This window comes from Choloepus didactylus, chromosome 18 (assembly GCF_015220235.1).
Source record: "Choloepus didactylus isolate mChoDid1 chromosome 18, mChoDid1.pri, whole genome shotgun sequence".
Classification (NCBI taxonomy): Eukaryota; Metazoa; Chordata; class Mammalia; order Pilosa; family Megalonychidae; genus Choloepus; species Choloepus didactylus.
In genome coordinates this window covers 59,051,267-59,066,703 of record NC_051324.1, presented here as the reverse complement: position 1 = coordinate 59,066,703, position 15,437 = coordinate 59,051,267, and the positions used below count along the sequence as shown (strand labels likewise).

The 15,437-nt window shown below is 40.0% G+C and overlaps 2 protein-coding genes across 8 annotated transcripts in view; one reads left to right on the top strand and one right to left on the bottom strand.

Moving 5' to 3' along the window:
• CDC27 (cell division cycle 27) overlaps window positions 1–7,554 on the bottom strand; it is a 116,933-nt gene extending 109,379 nt beyond the window's left edge. For all 5 annotated transcript variants that reach the window (XR_005212600.1, XM_037808405.1, XM_037808407.1 and 2 more), the window contains exon 1: window positions 7,451–7,554. Coding sequence is in view for 4 of the 5 variants with exons in the window: in XM_037808405.1 (XP_037664333.1) it covers window positions 7,451–7,477 (27 nt within the window). In the remaining variant the exon portion in view is untranslated. The remainder of the gene's footprint in view (window positions 1–7,450) is intronic.
• MYL4 (myosin light chain 4) overlaps window positions 7,166–15,437 on the top strand; it is a 29,640-nt gene continuing 21,368 nt past the window's right edge. The window contains exon 1 of one of the 3 annotated variants that reach the window (XM_037808413.1): window positions 7,166–7,216. Coding sequence is in view for 2 of the 3 variants with exons in the window: in XM_037808410.1 (XP_037664338.1) it covers window positions 7,864–7,913 (50 nt within the window). In the remaining variant the exon portion in view is untranslated. Of the gene's footprint in view, window positions 7,217–7,741; window positions 7,914–9,921; window positions 9,991–15,437 lie in introns of those variants that run through there. The other 2 variants (XM_037808410.1, XM_037808412.1) reach the window with 2 other exon arrangements.

The window sequence follows — 15,437 nt, the reverse complement described above, 5'->3', positions numbered from 1 at the left end:
AGAGATAGACCCTCAGATCTATGGCCGACTGATCTTTGATAAGGCCCCCAAAGTCACCGAACTGAGTCATAATGGTCTTTTCAACAAATGGGGCTGGGAGAGTTGGATATCCATATCCAAAAGAATGAAAGAGGACCCCTACCTCACCCCCTACACAAAAATTAACTCAAAATGGACCAAAGATCTCAATATAAAAGAAAGTACCATAAAGCTCCTAGAAGATAATGTAGGAAAACATCTTCAAGACCTTGTATTAGGCGGCCACTTCCTAGACTTTACACCCAAAGCACAAGCAACAAAAGAAAAAACAGATAAATGGGAACTCCTCAAGCTTAGAAGTTTTTGCACCTCAAAGGAATTTGTCAAAAAGGTAAAGAGGCAGCCAACTCAATGGGAAAAAATTTTTGGAAACCATGTATCTGACAAAAGACTGATATCTTGCATATATAAAGAAATCCTACAACTCAATGACAATAGGACAGACAGCCCAATTATAAAATGGGCAAAAGATATGAAAAGACAGTTCTCTGAAGAGGAAATACAAATGGCCAAGAAACACATGAAAAAATGTTCAGCTTCACTAGCTATTAGAGAGATGCAAATTAAGACCACAATGAGATACCATCTAACACCGGTTAGAATGGCTGCCATTAAACAAACAGGAAACTACAAATGCTGGAGGGGATGTGGAGAAATTGGAACTCTTATTCATTGTTGGTGGGACTGTTATAATGGTTCAGCCACTCTGGAAGTCAGTCTGGCAGTTCCTTAGAAAACTAGATATAGAGTTACCATTCGATCCAGCGATTGCACTTCTCGGTATATACCCGGAAGGTCGGAAAGCAGTGACACGAACAGATATCTGCACGCCAATGTTCATAGCAGCATTATTCACAATTGCCAAGAGTTGGAAACAACCCAAATGTCCTTCAACAGATGAGTGGATAAATAAAATGTGGTATATACACACGATGGAATACTACGCGGCAGTAAGAAGGAACGATCTCGTGAAACATATGACAACATGGATGAACCTTGAAGACATAATGCTGAGCGAAATAAGCCAGGCACAAAAAGAAAAATATTATATGCTACCACTAATGTGAACTTTGAAAAATGTAAAACAAATGGTTTATAATGTAGAATGTAGGGGAACTAGCAATAGAGAGCAATTAAGGAAGGGGGAACAATAATCCAAAAAGAACAGATAAGCTATTTAACGTTCTGGGGATGCCCAGGAATGACTATGGTCTGTTAATTTCTGATGGATATAGTAGGAACAAGTTCACAGAAATGTTGCTATATTATGTAACTTTCTTGGGGTAAAGTAGGAACATGTTGGAAGTTAAGCAGTTATCTTAGGTTAGTTGTCTTTTTCTTACTCCCTTGTTATGGTCTCTTTGAAATGTTCTTTTATTGTATGTTTTTCTTTCTTTTCTTTTTTTTTTTTTTAATTTTTTTTTCCATACAGTTGATTTAAAAAGGAAGAAAAGGTTAAAAAAAAAAAGAAAAAAAGGAAAAAATATGTAGTGCCCCCTTGAGGAGCCTGTGGAGAATGCAGGGGTATTCGCCTACCCCACCTCCATGGTTGCTAACATGACCACAGACATAGGGGACTGGTGGTTTCATGGGTTGAGCCCTCTACCATAGGTTTTACCCTTGGGAAGACGGTTGCTGCAAAGGAGAGGCTAGGCCTCCCTATGGTTGTGCCTAAGAGCCTCCTCCCGAATGCCTCTTTGTTGCTCAGATGTGGCCCTCTCTCTCTAGCTAAGCCAACTTGAAAGGTGAAATCACTGCTCTCCCCCCTACGTGGGATCAGACACCCAGGGGAGTGAATCTCCCTGGCAACGTGGAATATGACTCCCGGAGAGGAATGTAGACCTGGCATCGTGGGACGGAGAACATCTTCTTGACCAAAAGGGGGATGTGAAAGGAATATAAGCTTCAGTGGCAGAGAGATTCCAAAAGGAGCCGAGAGGTCACTCTGGTGGGCACTCTTACGCACACTTTAGACAACCCTTTTTAGGTTCTAAAGAATTGGGGTAGCTGGTGGTGGATACCTGAAACTATCAAACTACAACCCAGAACCCATGAATCTCGAAGACAGTTGTATAAAATTGTAGCTTATGAGGGGTGACAATGGGATTGGGAAAGCCATAAGGACCACACTCCAGTTTGTCTAGTTTATGGATGAATGAGTAGAAAAATAGGGGAAGGAAACAAACAGACAAAGGTACCCAGTGTTCTTTTTTACTTCAATTGCTCTTTTTCACTCTAATTATTATTCTTGTTATTTTTGTGTGTGTGTGCTAATGAATGTGTCAGGGATTGATTTAGGTGATGAATGTATAACTATGTAATGGTATTGTGAACAATCGAAAGTATGATTTGTTTTGTATGACTGTGTGGTATGTGAATATATCTCAATAAAATGAAGATTAAAAAAAAAATGTGACCCCTATAAATTCTGTTTTGTTTTATTCTTGTTTTTTGTTGAAAAATAAAACAGCTACCTTTTTTTTTAAAAAACTATGAAAGAAATGGAGGCTATAAGAAGGTATAAGAGAAAAAAACACTGTGAAATTTTTATATTGTAAATTACAACCTTATTCCTACAACTCCATTTTAATTTTGGTCTCCATTAGTGGTTCTCAGTCAGAGCTCCTCCCAGAGGACATTTGGCAATGTCTGTGGGGCATTTCTGGTTGTCACAAACAGAAAGGGGGGAGACTACTGGCATCTAGTGGGTAGAGGTCAGGGATGCGGCAAAATACCATACGATATTCAGGACAGCCACAACAAAGAATTAGCTTGCCAAAATGTCAATAGTGCTGAAACTGAGAAACCCTGGTCCACATTACCGTGTAGATGGATTATTCTACTAACCTGCATGTCTCCCTTACTCTTCTTGTCTCACCCCTCCTTCCCAACAGCACCAGATAATTCTTCTGAAGCACTGCTTTTATCACATGATTCTTCTGCTCAAAAACCTACAATGGTTATTTACTACCAATACATTACATTCAAACTCCTCAGCCTGGATTTTAAGTCCCCTATAATTTGATTCTGCCTGTCTAGCAAAACCTTATCTCCTTCTGCTCTGCAATTCCCATTCTAGCCAAGGTAATCATTTTACTGTCTTCTACCCAAACACCACTCTCATTCTCAACTTCAGGCTTTTGCTCAGGCCATTCCACACCAGGAATATTCTTTCTCTTCTCTCCCAATTCAAATACTTACCATCCTCTAAGGGTTTAAGTTCTACTCCTTCAATAAGCCTCTCCCATTTTCCCAGTCTGTAAGGATCTCTGTTTCTCGATTTCCTTTATTTTATTATCCATGTAATTACATACATACAGATTTGTAACATTATCCAATCACTCTTGTTTAGCATTTATATCTTCCCTACAAGAATAGAATCCTCAAAAGATTAGGGATTATATCTCCATATTTCTATTTGGTGGTCTCACAGATATCTCCAATTTAATTTGTTAAAACCAAATTTCTTTATTGTCCTCCTTCAAATCTGTCTCCCATTCCCAGCGCACTAAAGAATTCTCCATTTCTTAACTGACACCACCAAAATGAAATCCAGGCAATCATTCTTGGATTCCCCAACAAACACATCCAATCAATGTCCAAGTCTCATCAGGTCTGCCTCCCAAACATCTCTTGAATTTCTACCTCCAAAACAGCTCTCTAATTCATTCACTTATCTCCGACTCCATTGCTACCACTTCAGTCCAAATTACCATCAACTCTAAAATTACTGCTTTTACCCTTGCCCCAACCCCACATTACATTTCTAATACAGTAGCCAGAGAGATCTTAACATATAAATCAGATCATGTCAACCCTCCGCTGAAAATTCTTCAATGATTCCCCATTATACTTAGAATGAAACCTGAACTCTTTATAATGGCCTTTCAGGCCTGCATGCTCCAGCTCCTGCTGACCTCATCTTTTGCCATTTCCTTCTGCCTCACTATGCAACTCCAGCCACACTGACCTTCATTCAGTTCTTCCAATGCCAAGTTCGGCTGTGGCTTAGGGACTTTGCACATGTTGTTTTCTCTGCCTGCAATGTTCTTCACATTACTGTTTCCTTCTCAATCTTCAGATCTCAGTTTAAATGTCATTTCCTCAAAAAGAACCTTCTTGACACCCTTTTTAGAGAAGTATCAGAATGCCTTTTATACTCTTCTATGCTTGGCATATAGCAGATGATCCATAATGCATTCTTTCCAATTTGAATTTTTCCTTGAGGTTATGCCTTAACATTTTGTGGCTTTGCAGTACCTCCTTTGGTGGTGCACAAGCAAACCTGACACCTGAACTGAGGTCAGGTCACTCTCAGAAAATCTCTATTTCTTGTATCCTTATCTTATCAATAATTGTAATTACTAATTTGTGATTATCTGTCTAGTGTTTTTCACTTCCTGTGGACCATAAGCACAACAAGAGCTACATCAGGCACTAGACTGTAAAGGGAATAAATTATCATGTATTTTTAATGACTTTTTTCCCCCAAAGCTTATTCTTTTAATTCAGGTCTTATGTAGCACTGTCTTCAAGATACTGTATTGCATCTAAATACAAGGGGATCCTAAATAGAAGGTATCTCCCATTTCCTCAAAGAATATTTTAAAAACAAGAATGTTCCAATCACCTTGAATATATAAACTTTTTGGGATGTAATCAAATAATCAATGCCTATTAATTTGTTAGTATAGTTACACATATTTTAAAATCACAAAATCTACTTAGCAATTTCATTTTTTTCTACTCTCGCTGCATATATTCAAACTGTTCACATGCATCTTTGATATCAGTATCTCTGTCATCACTACAGCCACTTTTTTGGGTCATTTAACACAATTTCCCAGAGTACAACACCTTCAATTCTAAGTTACCTGAAATACGGTTATCTTTGAATTCATGTTAGGTGCTTATTCCAAGCCAAAAGTATGCCTTCACTATCTAGTGACCTCACAACGATATTGGGAATATAGTACCCAGTTAACTACACTGCTTATTAAAGTGATTTTTAAAAAGCTTGTTTACAACCTCACCCAACACATCTAACCGTGAAGCCCTACCTCCAAAAAATAATGGTAAATCATATATAAAATGTCTTTGCCTCTTTTTTAAAGACCAAGTTCATCAGGCAACTTTTATAAACATCCAGTTAGCACTGATTATACTCATTCAGGCAAGTGTGTCTTCCCCAAACAGTTACTATTAAAAATAAAATAATCGACAGAAGTTCTGCTTCAAAATATGAAATTTTTGTAAAGATTCAAATACAAAGTACTACTTTTCTATGAAAGGTAATTTGGGGGAGGAATGATACCCTTCTATTTAGGCATATGTGCATATGTGGTATATCAGACTGGCTATTCTATGTTAAAACTTTAGCGCAAAAAAAAAAGCAGAAAAACAGCTGGTCATCGTTCAACTTTTTCCAATCTGAGTAATACCATGAACCCTGAGGCATCCCAAGAAAGGAAACAAAGTAATTTTCCAACCTACTATCATCCCTTTCCCAATACATGCCATCAGCTACCCTAGTTTATTAAAATATAGACAGTATCTTACTTATCTGTCATATTTTTTTCTCTTCCTCACTAACTCCCATTTTTAACATTATCCCTGATCAGCTGATTTTTATTACCTTAACCAAAGATGCTTGCTCCTCCCACTGCTCCCTAACCTAAAACTTCTTACCACCATCCCCAAATCTAATGGACAATGCTGGTGTGGGGGTGGTGGTGGTGGTGGTGGTGGACAACTTTGGCTTTTAAGCCTTAAAAATATCTAAGTGCTTTAATTGCTAAGAGTATTCTAAGGAAAAAGAGGAAACCTGATGGGCACTATCTAGGAACAGGCTACGTATTTTTTTTGTCCACAGTGTTATGTAGGTTGGTACTATTATTAAATAGTGTTATATGCTATCAGTTAAACTAGTCTATCACTTTAGAAACCTTTTGGGGCCAGATAAAGCAAAAGTATCATTAACTATTAAGACAAAATTATAAGATATAAAAGAGAAATTAAGCAACTTGAATAATATGTTTATCCATTTAAGAAGGTACAGTTAAACTTCTAATTTCCTGTTAGGGCTCAAAAAAATCTTAAAAGAATCTCTTTACTGGTAACACAAATTTGGATGGAAAGAAATACCTTTGGAAGCACTGGCACAACTTGTAAAGAGGTAACTTTCCTGAGATAGAATCCCACATTATGTTAATTCAAACACTAAAGAACTGCAACATGTAAAGACCTGGAGAAGAAGCGAAACTAGGAGAAATAAGTAGTTCATGCTATGAAGAAGAATTAATGAAATATGGAAGTAGTGACATATGAAAATATTTACTATTAGATATTGCAGTCCTATTAGGAGCAATATGAAGTAATTTCCAAAATCGGTTTGCTTTCTAACTTCAAATTAAGGGAAGTCCACGACTCAATGACAGCAGTTGATAGAGGTCAACTCTTTTGATCAAGTCAAAGATCATATGGTGGGATCAAAACCCTCCAAACCTGGTCTATAATCAAAGGACAAAAGATTCAGTATTTTTTTCAGATGGCAGGGGGAAAAATTACTTGGCACTGCATCACACACTTAAAATCCAACAGGGTTTCCTACATACAGATACAGCACCGTGTGTCAAAGCATACTTTGGTGTGATAGGGACAGTAAAATGGATGGAAAAACCATTAGGTGTCTTTCCGTTTCACAAACACTTTATAAGCATGCACAGGAAATTATTCCTGACCCTCATCACAGGTAAGGGAAAAAAACAGATTTGCCGTTTCTACCCCCCAATCCTCGCCCCGTTTGGATAGGTTCTTGCACCTCAGCACTGGGTCTTGGATTTCTCTTCTGGAACCATCGTCCAGTAGGAAATTCACTAATAGAGAAAAGCAACGTAGGCTAGAAAGTCTGTTACTAAGATAGAAATAAGTATTAAGAAATACCGATCCCACCTTCCCTCCACCCTCTCACATAAAATGAAACAAATAAAACCCCGCAAACTTGCCCCACCATTAGGGAGACCATACTAGTTCTGATCAAACCTGCTTCTCAATCATCCTTTCGGCAGGAGAGCACCTGGGGCGAGTTTTCGGCCCCCTCATCTCTCCACCCGGTAGAGACCAGGCCCTTAGACTGACAGGAGGGGCTGGCCGAACGTTGGCTCGGAAAGGACAGGAGGTATTATCATCTAACCCCGATCAGATTAGGGGTAGAAGTAATGTAGGACCAGAGGTAACATGGCTTAGGTTGCGGGCACGGCGGCTGAACTGACGAAAAGGTAGGCAGGACCCGGCATAAGAGGAGGCGGGAGAGGCAGCCCGGGCCTAGGCCGCACCAGGCCGCGGAGTGGCCGTACGCCGCTTCCCGACCGAGGCTGCGAGCCAAGCCTCAGAGAGAAGGGGTTATCATTACCTGGACGGGTTCCTGCAGCACCGTCATCCTTGAGGCTCAGGCCCACTTTCCGCAGTGCCTCAGCACCCCCCCCCCCCCGTAGCGGCTCCGGCCCGGCCAGCCCCGGCTCATTTAAACTCACCAGCGACCGTTACCGGGGGATGGGGGAGGCCGAGCGATTGCCGAATACCTCCGAGCGGGACCCGGAAATACACGAAGTGGAGAGAGCCGAGCGGGAGCCAGACGGAAAGGCCCGAAAGAGCCCGGAAATACCCGAGGTGTAGTGGCGGGGAAGGGGAGCGTTGCCGGAAATTGTCGAGGACTATCGGAAACTACCGAGTCTGACTGCGAGCTACGCCTTCCCCCACGTACGCCACGCCCAATTGGCCACCGCAACCAGAAGGCTGGGCGTGGCGTGACGGTGCGTTACGTGGATGGGCTGCTGTCTGGATTCGCTGCTCAGTTTTCCGTTCTGGATTAATTGGTGCGCGGTAGTTTACGCTAAGGGTAAAGCACGAGAGTTTGGGGCTGGCCTTAGATAAGAAGTATACGTCTGTTGAGCTTTGGCCATTCATCCATTCCGGAAGTATCTACTCTCTCACGGCTCTGGGGGAAATCGGGAAATTCGAAAGAATCGTTATCTTCCCAAGATTTTGTATGGCCCTCGTCTTCTAGGAGATTGAGCTCTATTTAAGGGGAAAGTGCAAAGAATGCTACATTATGTGATGTAAAAATTAAGAGGAGAGTTAAATTTATTGGGATTGAAGATAAAGAAGGTTTCTTTGGAAGGAAAAAAAAAAACATTTAATTGGACTTGAAGGATAGGTAGAATTAGACGAAAAGGAAAGAGTAAAGGAAGAAAGGCAGAAATGAGATCAGTCTGTTAAGAATTAAGACATTAACTTGAAATAGTTATCTATTATGGAAGAATCTCAGAAGGCAAGCAGAATTTTTGTTCTTGTTGGAGAGACATACTGGTGTATTGGAAAGAGGCCTGGTTTTGAATTTCAACTCGGGCACTAACCGGTTTTAGGTTCTTCAGCAACCACTTCTTTTCACTTCTGTTTGCTTAGTCTGAAAAAAAAAATGATTGATTAAATGCAATAACGGATGTGACTGTATCTTGCACACATAATAGGGTCTCTCAAATTTCTTCCTGCCGAATAAAAAAATGAGTGACCAAGGAACTATTAAAATTTTGTTTTGTTTTTCAGCAGATGATGGAAACAATTTTTAAAGGTTAGTTTTCTAGTCAGGGCATCTCTAGGCAAGATGTGGGACTCAAGGTGTGTTCTGTTGTGTGGAAAATTCCTCATTTTAGTTCCCATATTTTTATGCAGAGGAAATCAAGTTAGAATGGGTCACTCCCTTTTGGTGAGGTTGGAGGGATATCTTTTTATTTATTTTTTTAATACCAAGTGACACAGCTACCTCCTTCTCTACCAGCCAGCCATCTTTAGTCACTGCTTATGTGCTTGTAGCCCCACAAAGGGCAAGTCTTAAGGTGATTTTCTGCTGTCCTGGGCCCTGTTCTTTTAGCAAGATTATACTGGGTGAACTAGAATGGAAATAGAGTTCTAAACTGTCTAATATGGTAGCTACTAACCACTAGCTATTTAAAGTTTAATTAATTAAATTTAAATGAAATTAAAAATTAAGTTCTTCAGTCACTCTAGCCACATTCCAAGTGTTCAACAGACATATATGCCTAGTGGCTACCACATTGACCAGCACAGGTGAAGAACATTACCATCATTGCAGAAAGTTCTGTCACACAGCGCTGGAATAATGATAATAGTTAAAATTTATTGAGCCTTACTATGTGCCAAGCACTGTTCTAAATTCTTTAGATTAACTCTTAATTCTCTTAAGTCAGTGCAGGTAGTTCTATTATTAGATGCGTTTTATAAACAAGGGAATTAAGGTTAAATGATTTACCCACAGTCACACAGTCAAACCCAGGAAATCTGGCTTCACACTCATGCTAACCCCATGCCATGCCATGGAGAATAATCAGTCATCCAGGTGTTTCAGCTGTCTGTTGCTACAGAATAAATCACCCCAACATTTAGTGCCTTATACCCATAACCATTTTATTGCCCATGATTCTGTGGGTCAGGGATTAAGGGAGAGCTAAAGGGGACAGCTCATCTTTGCTCCATATAGCGTCATGTCAGCTGGGGTGGCTTGACTGTGACTCGAAGATCCAAGACAGCTTCACTTGTCTGGGGTCTTGATGTTAGTGTTGGGGCTTCTCAGTTCTCTTCCATGGGACCTCTCTTTCCACATTGGCCTCTTATCAGAAGCATAGCCTCAGCTTGTTGACTTGCTGGCTGGCAACCAAGAGGGCAAAATGGAAGCTGCGATGCCCCTTAAGGGCTAGGCCCGTAAGTCAAACCCCATCACTTGTTGTTGTTAAAGTAAGACACAAGGTCAGCCTGGATTCACCAGAAGAAATCGTCTCCAGCCCTTGATGAGAGGAGTGGCAAAAAGATACCACAAAAGGCATATGAGATGGGAGAGACCGTTGGGCCTTCTTTGGAAACAATCTACTACCAAAGGTATGAGCTGAAAGAACTTGGTAGCTGGGAATGGAAAGAAAGAGATGGATAAGATGTATTGCTTTCAAAATTTGACCCTCTTAACTGAACACGCTACTCTAGATTTGTTCTAATCAATTCAGAATGCACTATGACTATTATTTTTGTTATCTGGATACTTCTATTAAGTAGACTAAAATTGTATTTGCATTTTTTTGCAGCCGCCTCACACTGTTTGCTCATGCTAAGTTTGTGGTCATTTTACATACCCAGCTCATTTTCATACAGTGTGCTACCAACCCAAGTCTTGTACTTGTGCAATAGATTTTTTTTTTTTTTTGGTAAATCTGAATGTAGGAACTTATCCAAAGGATACATAAAAATAATTCTTCATATGTAAAATGTGTATCTAGAGCCAGCATTTAAGGAGTCCGTTATGCTTGGCGCTTTGGCTCTTAAGCTTAGAATTTGCCTAAAGCCTTTTTTCCCCTAAAAACTAGCATCTCTTTTTCTGACTGTTGTTCACCAGGCTAATATATCTGCTGTGGTTTTCTAATCATCCATAGCAACGCCACATTGAAATTGTGCTTTGATGAGGTCTTTTAGAGCATTTTTACTCCCTTCTCTGTTCCTGATTAATCTATTTAATTAAACTCACCACCCAACAACCACTTTGACATCCATTAGCCACATATGTTTAGCTGGTAAGTGAAGTTGGGTTGCAATAAGCATTATTCCAAAAACAGTTAATTATTTCTTCTCCTTAGTCTGCCTCTTGGTCTGTTTCATCTTCAATCAGATTTGGAGGCCAATATTTAGGGAACTATTGAGGAAGCTAGATTGGTATCATTGGCAAGATGCAGGTTCCACTGAAAGATAGCCCAGAGTAAGTGTGCTCTTCTTCTCAATTCCTTCATTCCTCCTTGTCTGTACCCTTCATTTGTCCCTGTTGCATGCTACCTTCAATTCTCCTTATCTTAGCTGAACTGGGGGCTTTTTTCCCCCTACTTTTGTTCCTCCCTCCTGGTCAAATTACTCTTTCCTTTGACTTCTCTGTCAACATGGCCTCTTTCTTTTCTCCCTTTTAGTTCTGTTCCTTATTAGCCTTCTTCTCACCCTACACATTCTTCCTAGGCAAGCCCACCTGTTCTTGTGGTCTCAGTTTCTCATCTACAAGTTGTTCCCAAAATCTGTATTTCTTGCCAGATTGCTTCTTAGAGTTCCAGATCCAATGCCTGGCTGCTAACTATTTCTAGCTGAAGGTCTCTCAGGTACCTTGTTCAGAATGGAACTCCTCATTTCCCACACCTGAAATATTTCAGCTCCCAGTTTAAGGCATCACCATCCTCTCCACTGACCAAACCACTCTTTTTCTTTAACTGCAACATCTAGTCACAAAGACCTACAGGCTATTTGGGAATATGGATGGTTAAGCAAGCGATTCCAGTAAAATTGGTAAATTTTACCTCCTAAACATACCTTCTTGTCTCTTCCTGCCTCTAGTCTTACGTACCACCAAAACCAACTCTGATCATGTCAGGACTCCCCTCTCCACCCCACCCCAATTCAGTGCTACCCACTGTCGTCGAGATACAGTCCAAGCCCATTAACTGGTCTTACAAGACCCTCTAAGGTCTGGTCCCTGCCTCCTTATTTAGTCTTGACTCACCCCATCTCCCCATTAAGCCCTGCATTCCAGCTATGTGGAATTTCTTGACCCACACTCCTGCTTCATAGCTTTTCATGTGCTGCTCTTTCTGCCCTGAACACTCTGCTCCCACTCTTCACCTGGCCATCACTGCTCATCCTCCAAATATACTTCTTCCAGGCCTTTTCTGACCCACTGGAATAGGTTGGCTATCCCTGCTATTATTCCAGTGCTGCCATGCTTGACATTAATTGTCCACTGGTTTAATTGTTCATCTTCCCATGTAGCCTGTACACTCCATGAGGCCAGAAGCCCTGTCTGCTTTGTTCCTGAATGTATTCTCCAAAACTATTTCAGTATCTGATATATAATGGATACTTATTCTTATTTGTTGAATGAAAAATAAACTCATTCTGTCCCTATTATTCTTTTTTATTTTTGATTATTTTATTTATGTCTTGTCTCCCTAAAAAAGGCCAAGTCTTATACTTCTCTATATTGTTCTTTGAAAAGTGTCACATCTTTAATAGATGCTTAATTAATATTGGAAACTTTTACCCATATTATTCCTTCTTCCTAAAACACTTTTCCCTTACTTTTTGACCAGCTAAATTCTACTGATCTAATAAGCCTCAGCTTCAGTATCATATCCTCAGAATATATCTTGTCCTACCTAATCTAAATTATTAGCTCCATCCAATTGTTCTCTCTCACAGCATCTTTGTTCTTTACTTTCATAGTATATATAGTAATTTTAATTACATTTAATATGAGCTCCATAAAGGCAGGGATTTAGTCTCACCGTGATGTCCCTATCACCTAGCACAGTGCCCCACAAAAAAAATAAGAAAATATTAAAATATTATAAATATATAAATATTTTTGGAGTATCTGATAATTGAATGACTTGACCATTTAATTTTATCTCTTATTGGTCTAAACTTGATGCTCTTTTGACTTCCCATTTCTGGACCCAGAGGATTTCTGACACAAGTCTTCAAAGGACTTAAAGTCAAGGTGGTGTTTGAAGGGTTGACGCTGATCAGAAAATTCATGTTGGTTGAAGTAAGCTCTGAGATTTACTACATGGGTTGATGGCCAGGAGGGGCAGGGTAGAATCGAAGACACAGGGCAGAAATAAACTAGTAGTGGCATAAGACAGTAAGCAAATCAGCTTGCCTAGAGTGGAGATTGTGTAAGCTTGGTTGAAATGGGGACAGTTGACTAAAAGCTTTAGGTTCCAGACCAATCACTTTATATTGGATAAAACAGACCTAGGGAGTTGCTGGTGGTGATTGAGCTGGGGAGTGACCTCAAGAAAATGGAATTTGAGAAAGATTATTATAACAGCTGAGGGTTACATGAACTGGAGGAGGGAGAAAATAGAGGGCCAGGAATACAGCAAAGGGTGTTACCGAGGGTACGTAGCTCTAAATTTTCATGATTCTAGTATCCTAGAAAACGATCAGATAGTAAATGAAAACGGTTCCAAGATACTCATTTAAAGTGAAAATTATTCTTATCCAATTCCTTCTCCTATAGGAGATTATGGCACCTGGTATTAAGATTCTAACCTGAAGGCTGTTTGGTAAGAACAGACTAAGAACCAAAATAGTGAGTTGAGTGATCTTAAGCTGTGTCCTTTTCCTCAGAAGAGACATACATGCCTGACTGGTAAATAAAAATATCTTTATCATCTAGAGAGGGCACCCTGCAGATAATAGGCTCTTTGTTTCTTCCTTTTCTAGGTCCTAGATAGACTTTTTCTCTAGATATATTGCAAAGCAATGGATTAAACATAGATTTGGTTACATTTCAGTCTTGAGTGTAGATGACAGTTGCTTTGAATAGACCTGTTTATTATTGATGTTGTTGTCATTTGTTTGTTTTGTGTTTTAAATAGATGTTTTTGGAGATAGGAGATGAATTAGATTTAAAATATACTGAGCTTAAAATGCTCTAGGTGAGACTATCCAAAAGTCAATTGAAAATTGGAGCTTCAACAATTTGGGAAAGAAGTTGGGGCTGGAGATAATCAATTTTTCAGGCAGAACTAAATGTATTCTTTTCTGTTTATGTAATACCTTGTAAACACCTCTGTGAGAGTATTTATCATTATATTAAAACAATTTATTTGTATGTCTACATCCTCTAGGATGAGCTCCAGGGATGGTCTTTTATTCATCTTAGTAAAAGTAGTTGCATATGGTAGGTGCTCGAGTGTTAGTTGGATGAATGAGAGAGTAATCTGGAGAAATCACCAAAGGAGAGAGTGTAGAGACAAAAGAGAGGAGGGTCAGTGACAGATGACCCGGAGACAAGACCATTAGATCTAGTCACAGAGAAGTGGAGTGCTAGGGAAGAAGTCAGAATTCAAGAATTAAAAAGAGGAAGTTGGCAGAAAGGAAAACAAACAAAAAGGAATCATCCTCAGCATTAAAAGCGTGTCTCCAAATGTTGAGAAAAAGTGCCTGCTGGGGTTTTGAGTCTCTTTTCCTTGTTGGGAACTACCCATGCTGTGGGTGCCAGGGCCATCTCTTTCATTGACATGTCCTTGTTTCCTAACCCCCTTGGGGGCCAAGCTTCTCCCTCAGGAAACCAGTACCAGCTCCACCAGCTCCCACTCTTACTTACCTTAGAGTGACATCTAAGGATACCAGGGAAATAGCCCAAGCCTGGGAAATTTAGTCCCGGCTTCTACTCTCAGGTCAGCCATGACTCACAGTGTGACTTTGGTCAAGTCACCCCCTCCTCTCTGGGCCTGTTAAGTTCCTCGCAGCTGTCAGGATGTTTGGATGACTGATGAGGATTCCTGCTTGCTCTCTGCTGCTTTTCAACTATAAATTGCTTTGCTGTACACCAGCTGTCCTGCCCTCTGCTTTAGGTCCTCAGGCGGACTCTAACCCACCGTTGTTGAGCCCCTTCCAGTGTCCTCCTCGCATGGTTCAGTTCACAGATACGTCACTAGGTGGCACTGCCTTGGTCTTAGCGCAGAAAGCAGCTTCAGCGGTTTAAACTAAGGCTTGAGTGATGGGGCCAGACATAGATAGCATTCTCCACCTATGCTAAAGCAGCTGAGGAAATGAAGTTTGAGGAATGATTTAAAGTGCTCTAAATGCCAGTGCTACCATGGTCCTGGAAATTTTTATTTTAGACACCTTTGCAGTCTGGGCCTTAAGGGTCACTGAGCCTTCAGGTTATTCATTGCTTTTATCCTCCCTTCTTGGTGGGTGGGAATCTCAGATACAGAGGATTAGGTTAACCATTCTCCTAGATTTATGGCCTTCTTTCATCAGTGGACTATGCAAGACCTTTCTTATTTATTTTCTTATTTACTCATTCTTTAATTCCCTTTTTTCTGATTCCCCCATGCCATTCAAACAACACCCACTATAGGCAGCCATCTAATATTTCAAATGTGTTTTTTTTTTTAGTCTCTTTTTTTTATTGTGATTGTTCACATTCCTTACAATTATCCAGAGATCCAAAGTGTACAATCAGTTGCCCCCGGTACCATCATACAGCTATGCATCCATCACCACAATTAATTTTTGTTCAATTTTTAGAACATTTTCATTACTTCAGAAAAGAAACAAAGACAAAAAAAGGAAACTCAAATCCTCTCATGTCCCTATCCACCCCCCCTCCATTGTTGACTCATAGTATTGGTATAGTACATTTGTTACTGTTTATGAAAGAACACTGAAATACTACTAACTGTAGTATATATAGTCTGGAATGGGTATATATTTTTTCCTATATGCCCCTCTATTATTAACTTCTAGTTGTATTGTCATACATTTGTTCTGGTTCATGGAAG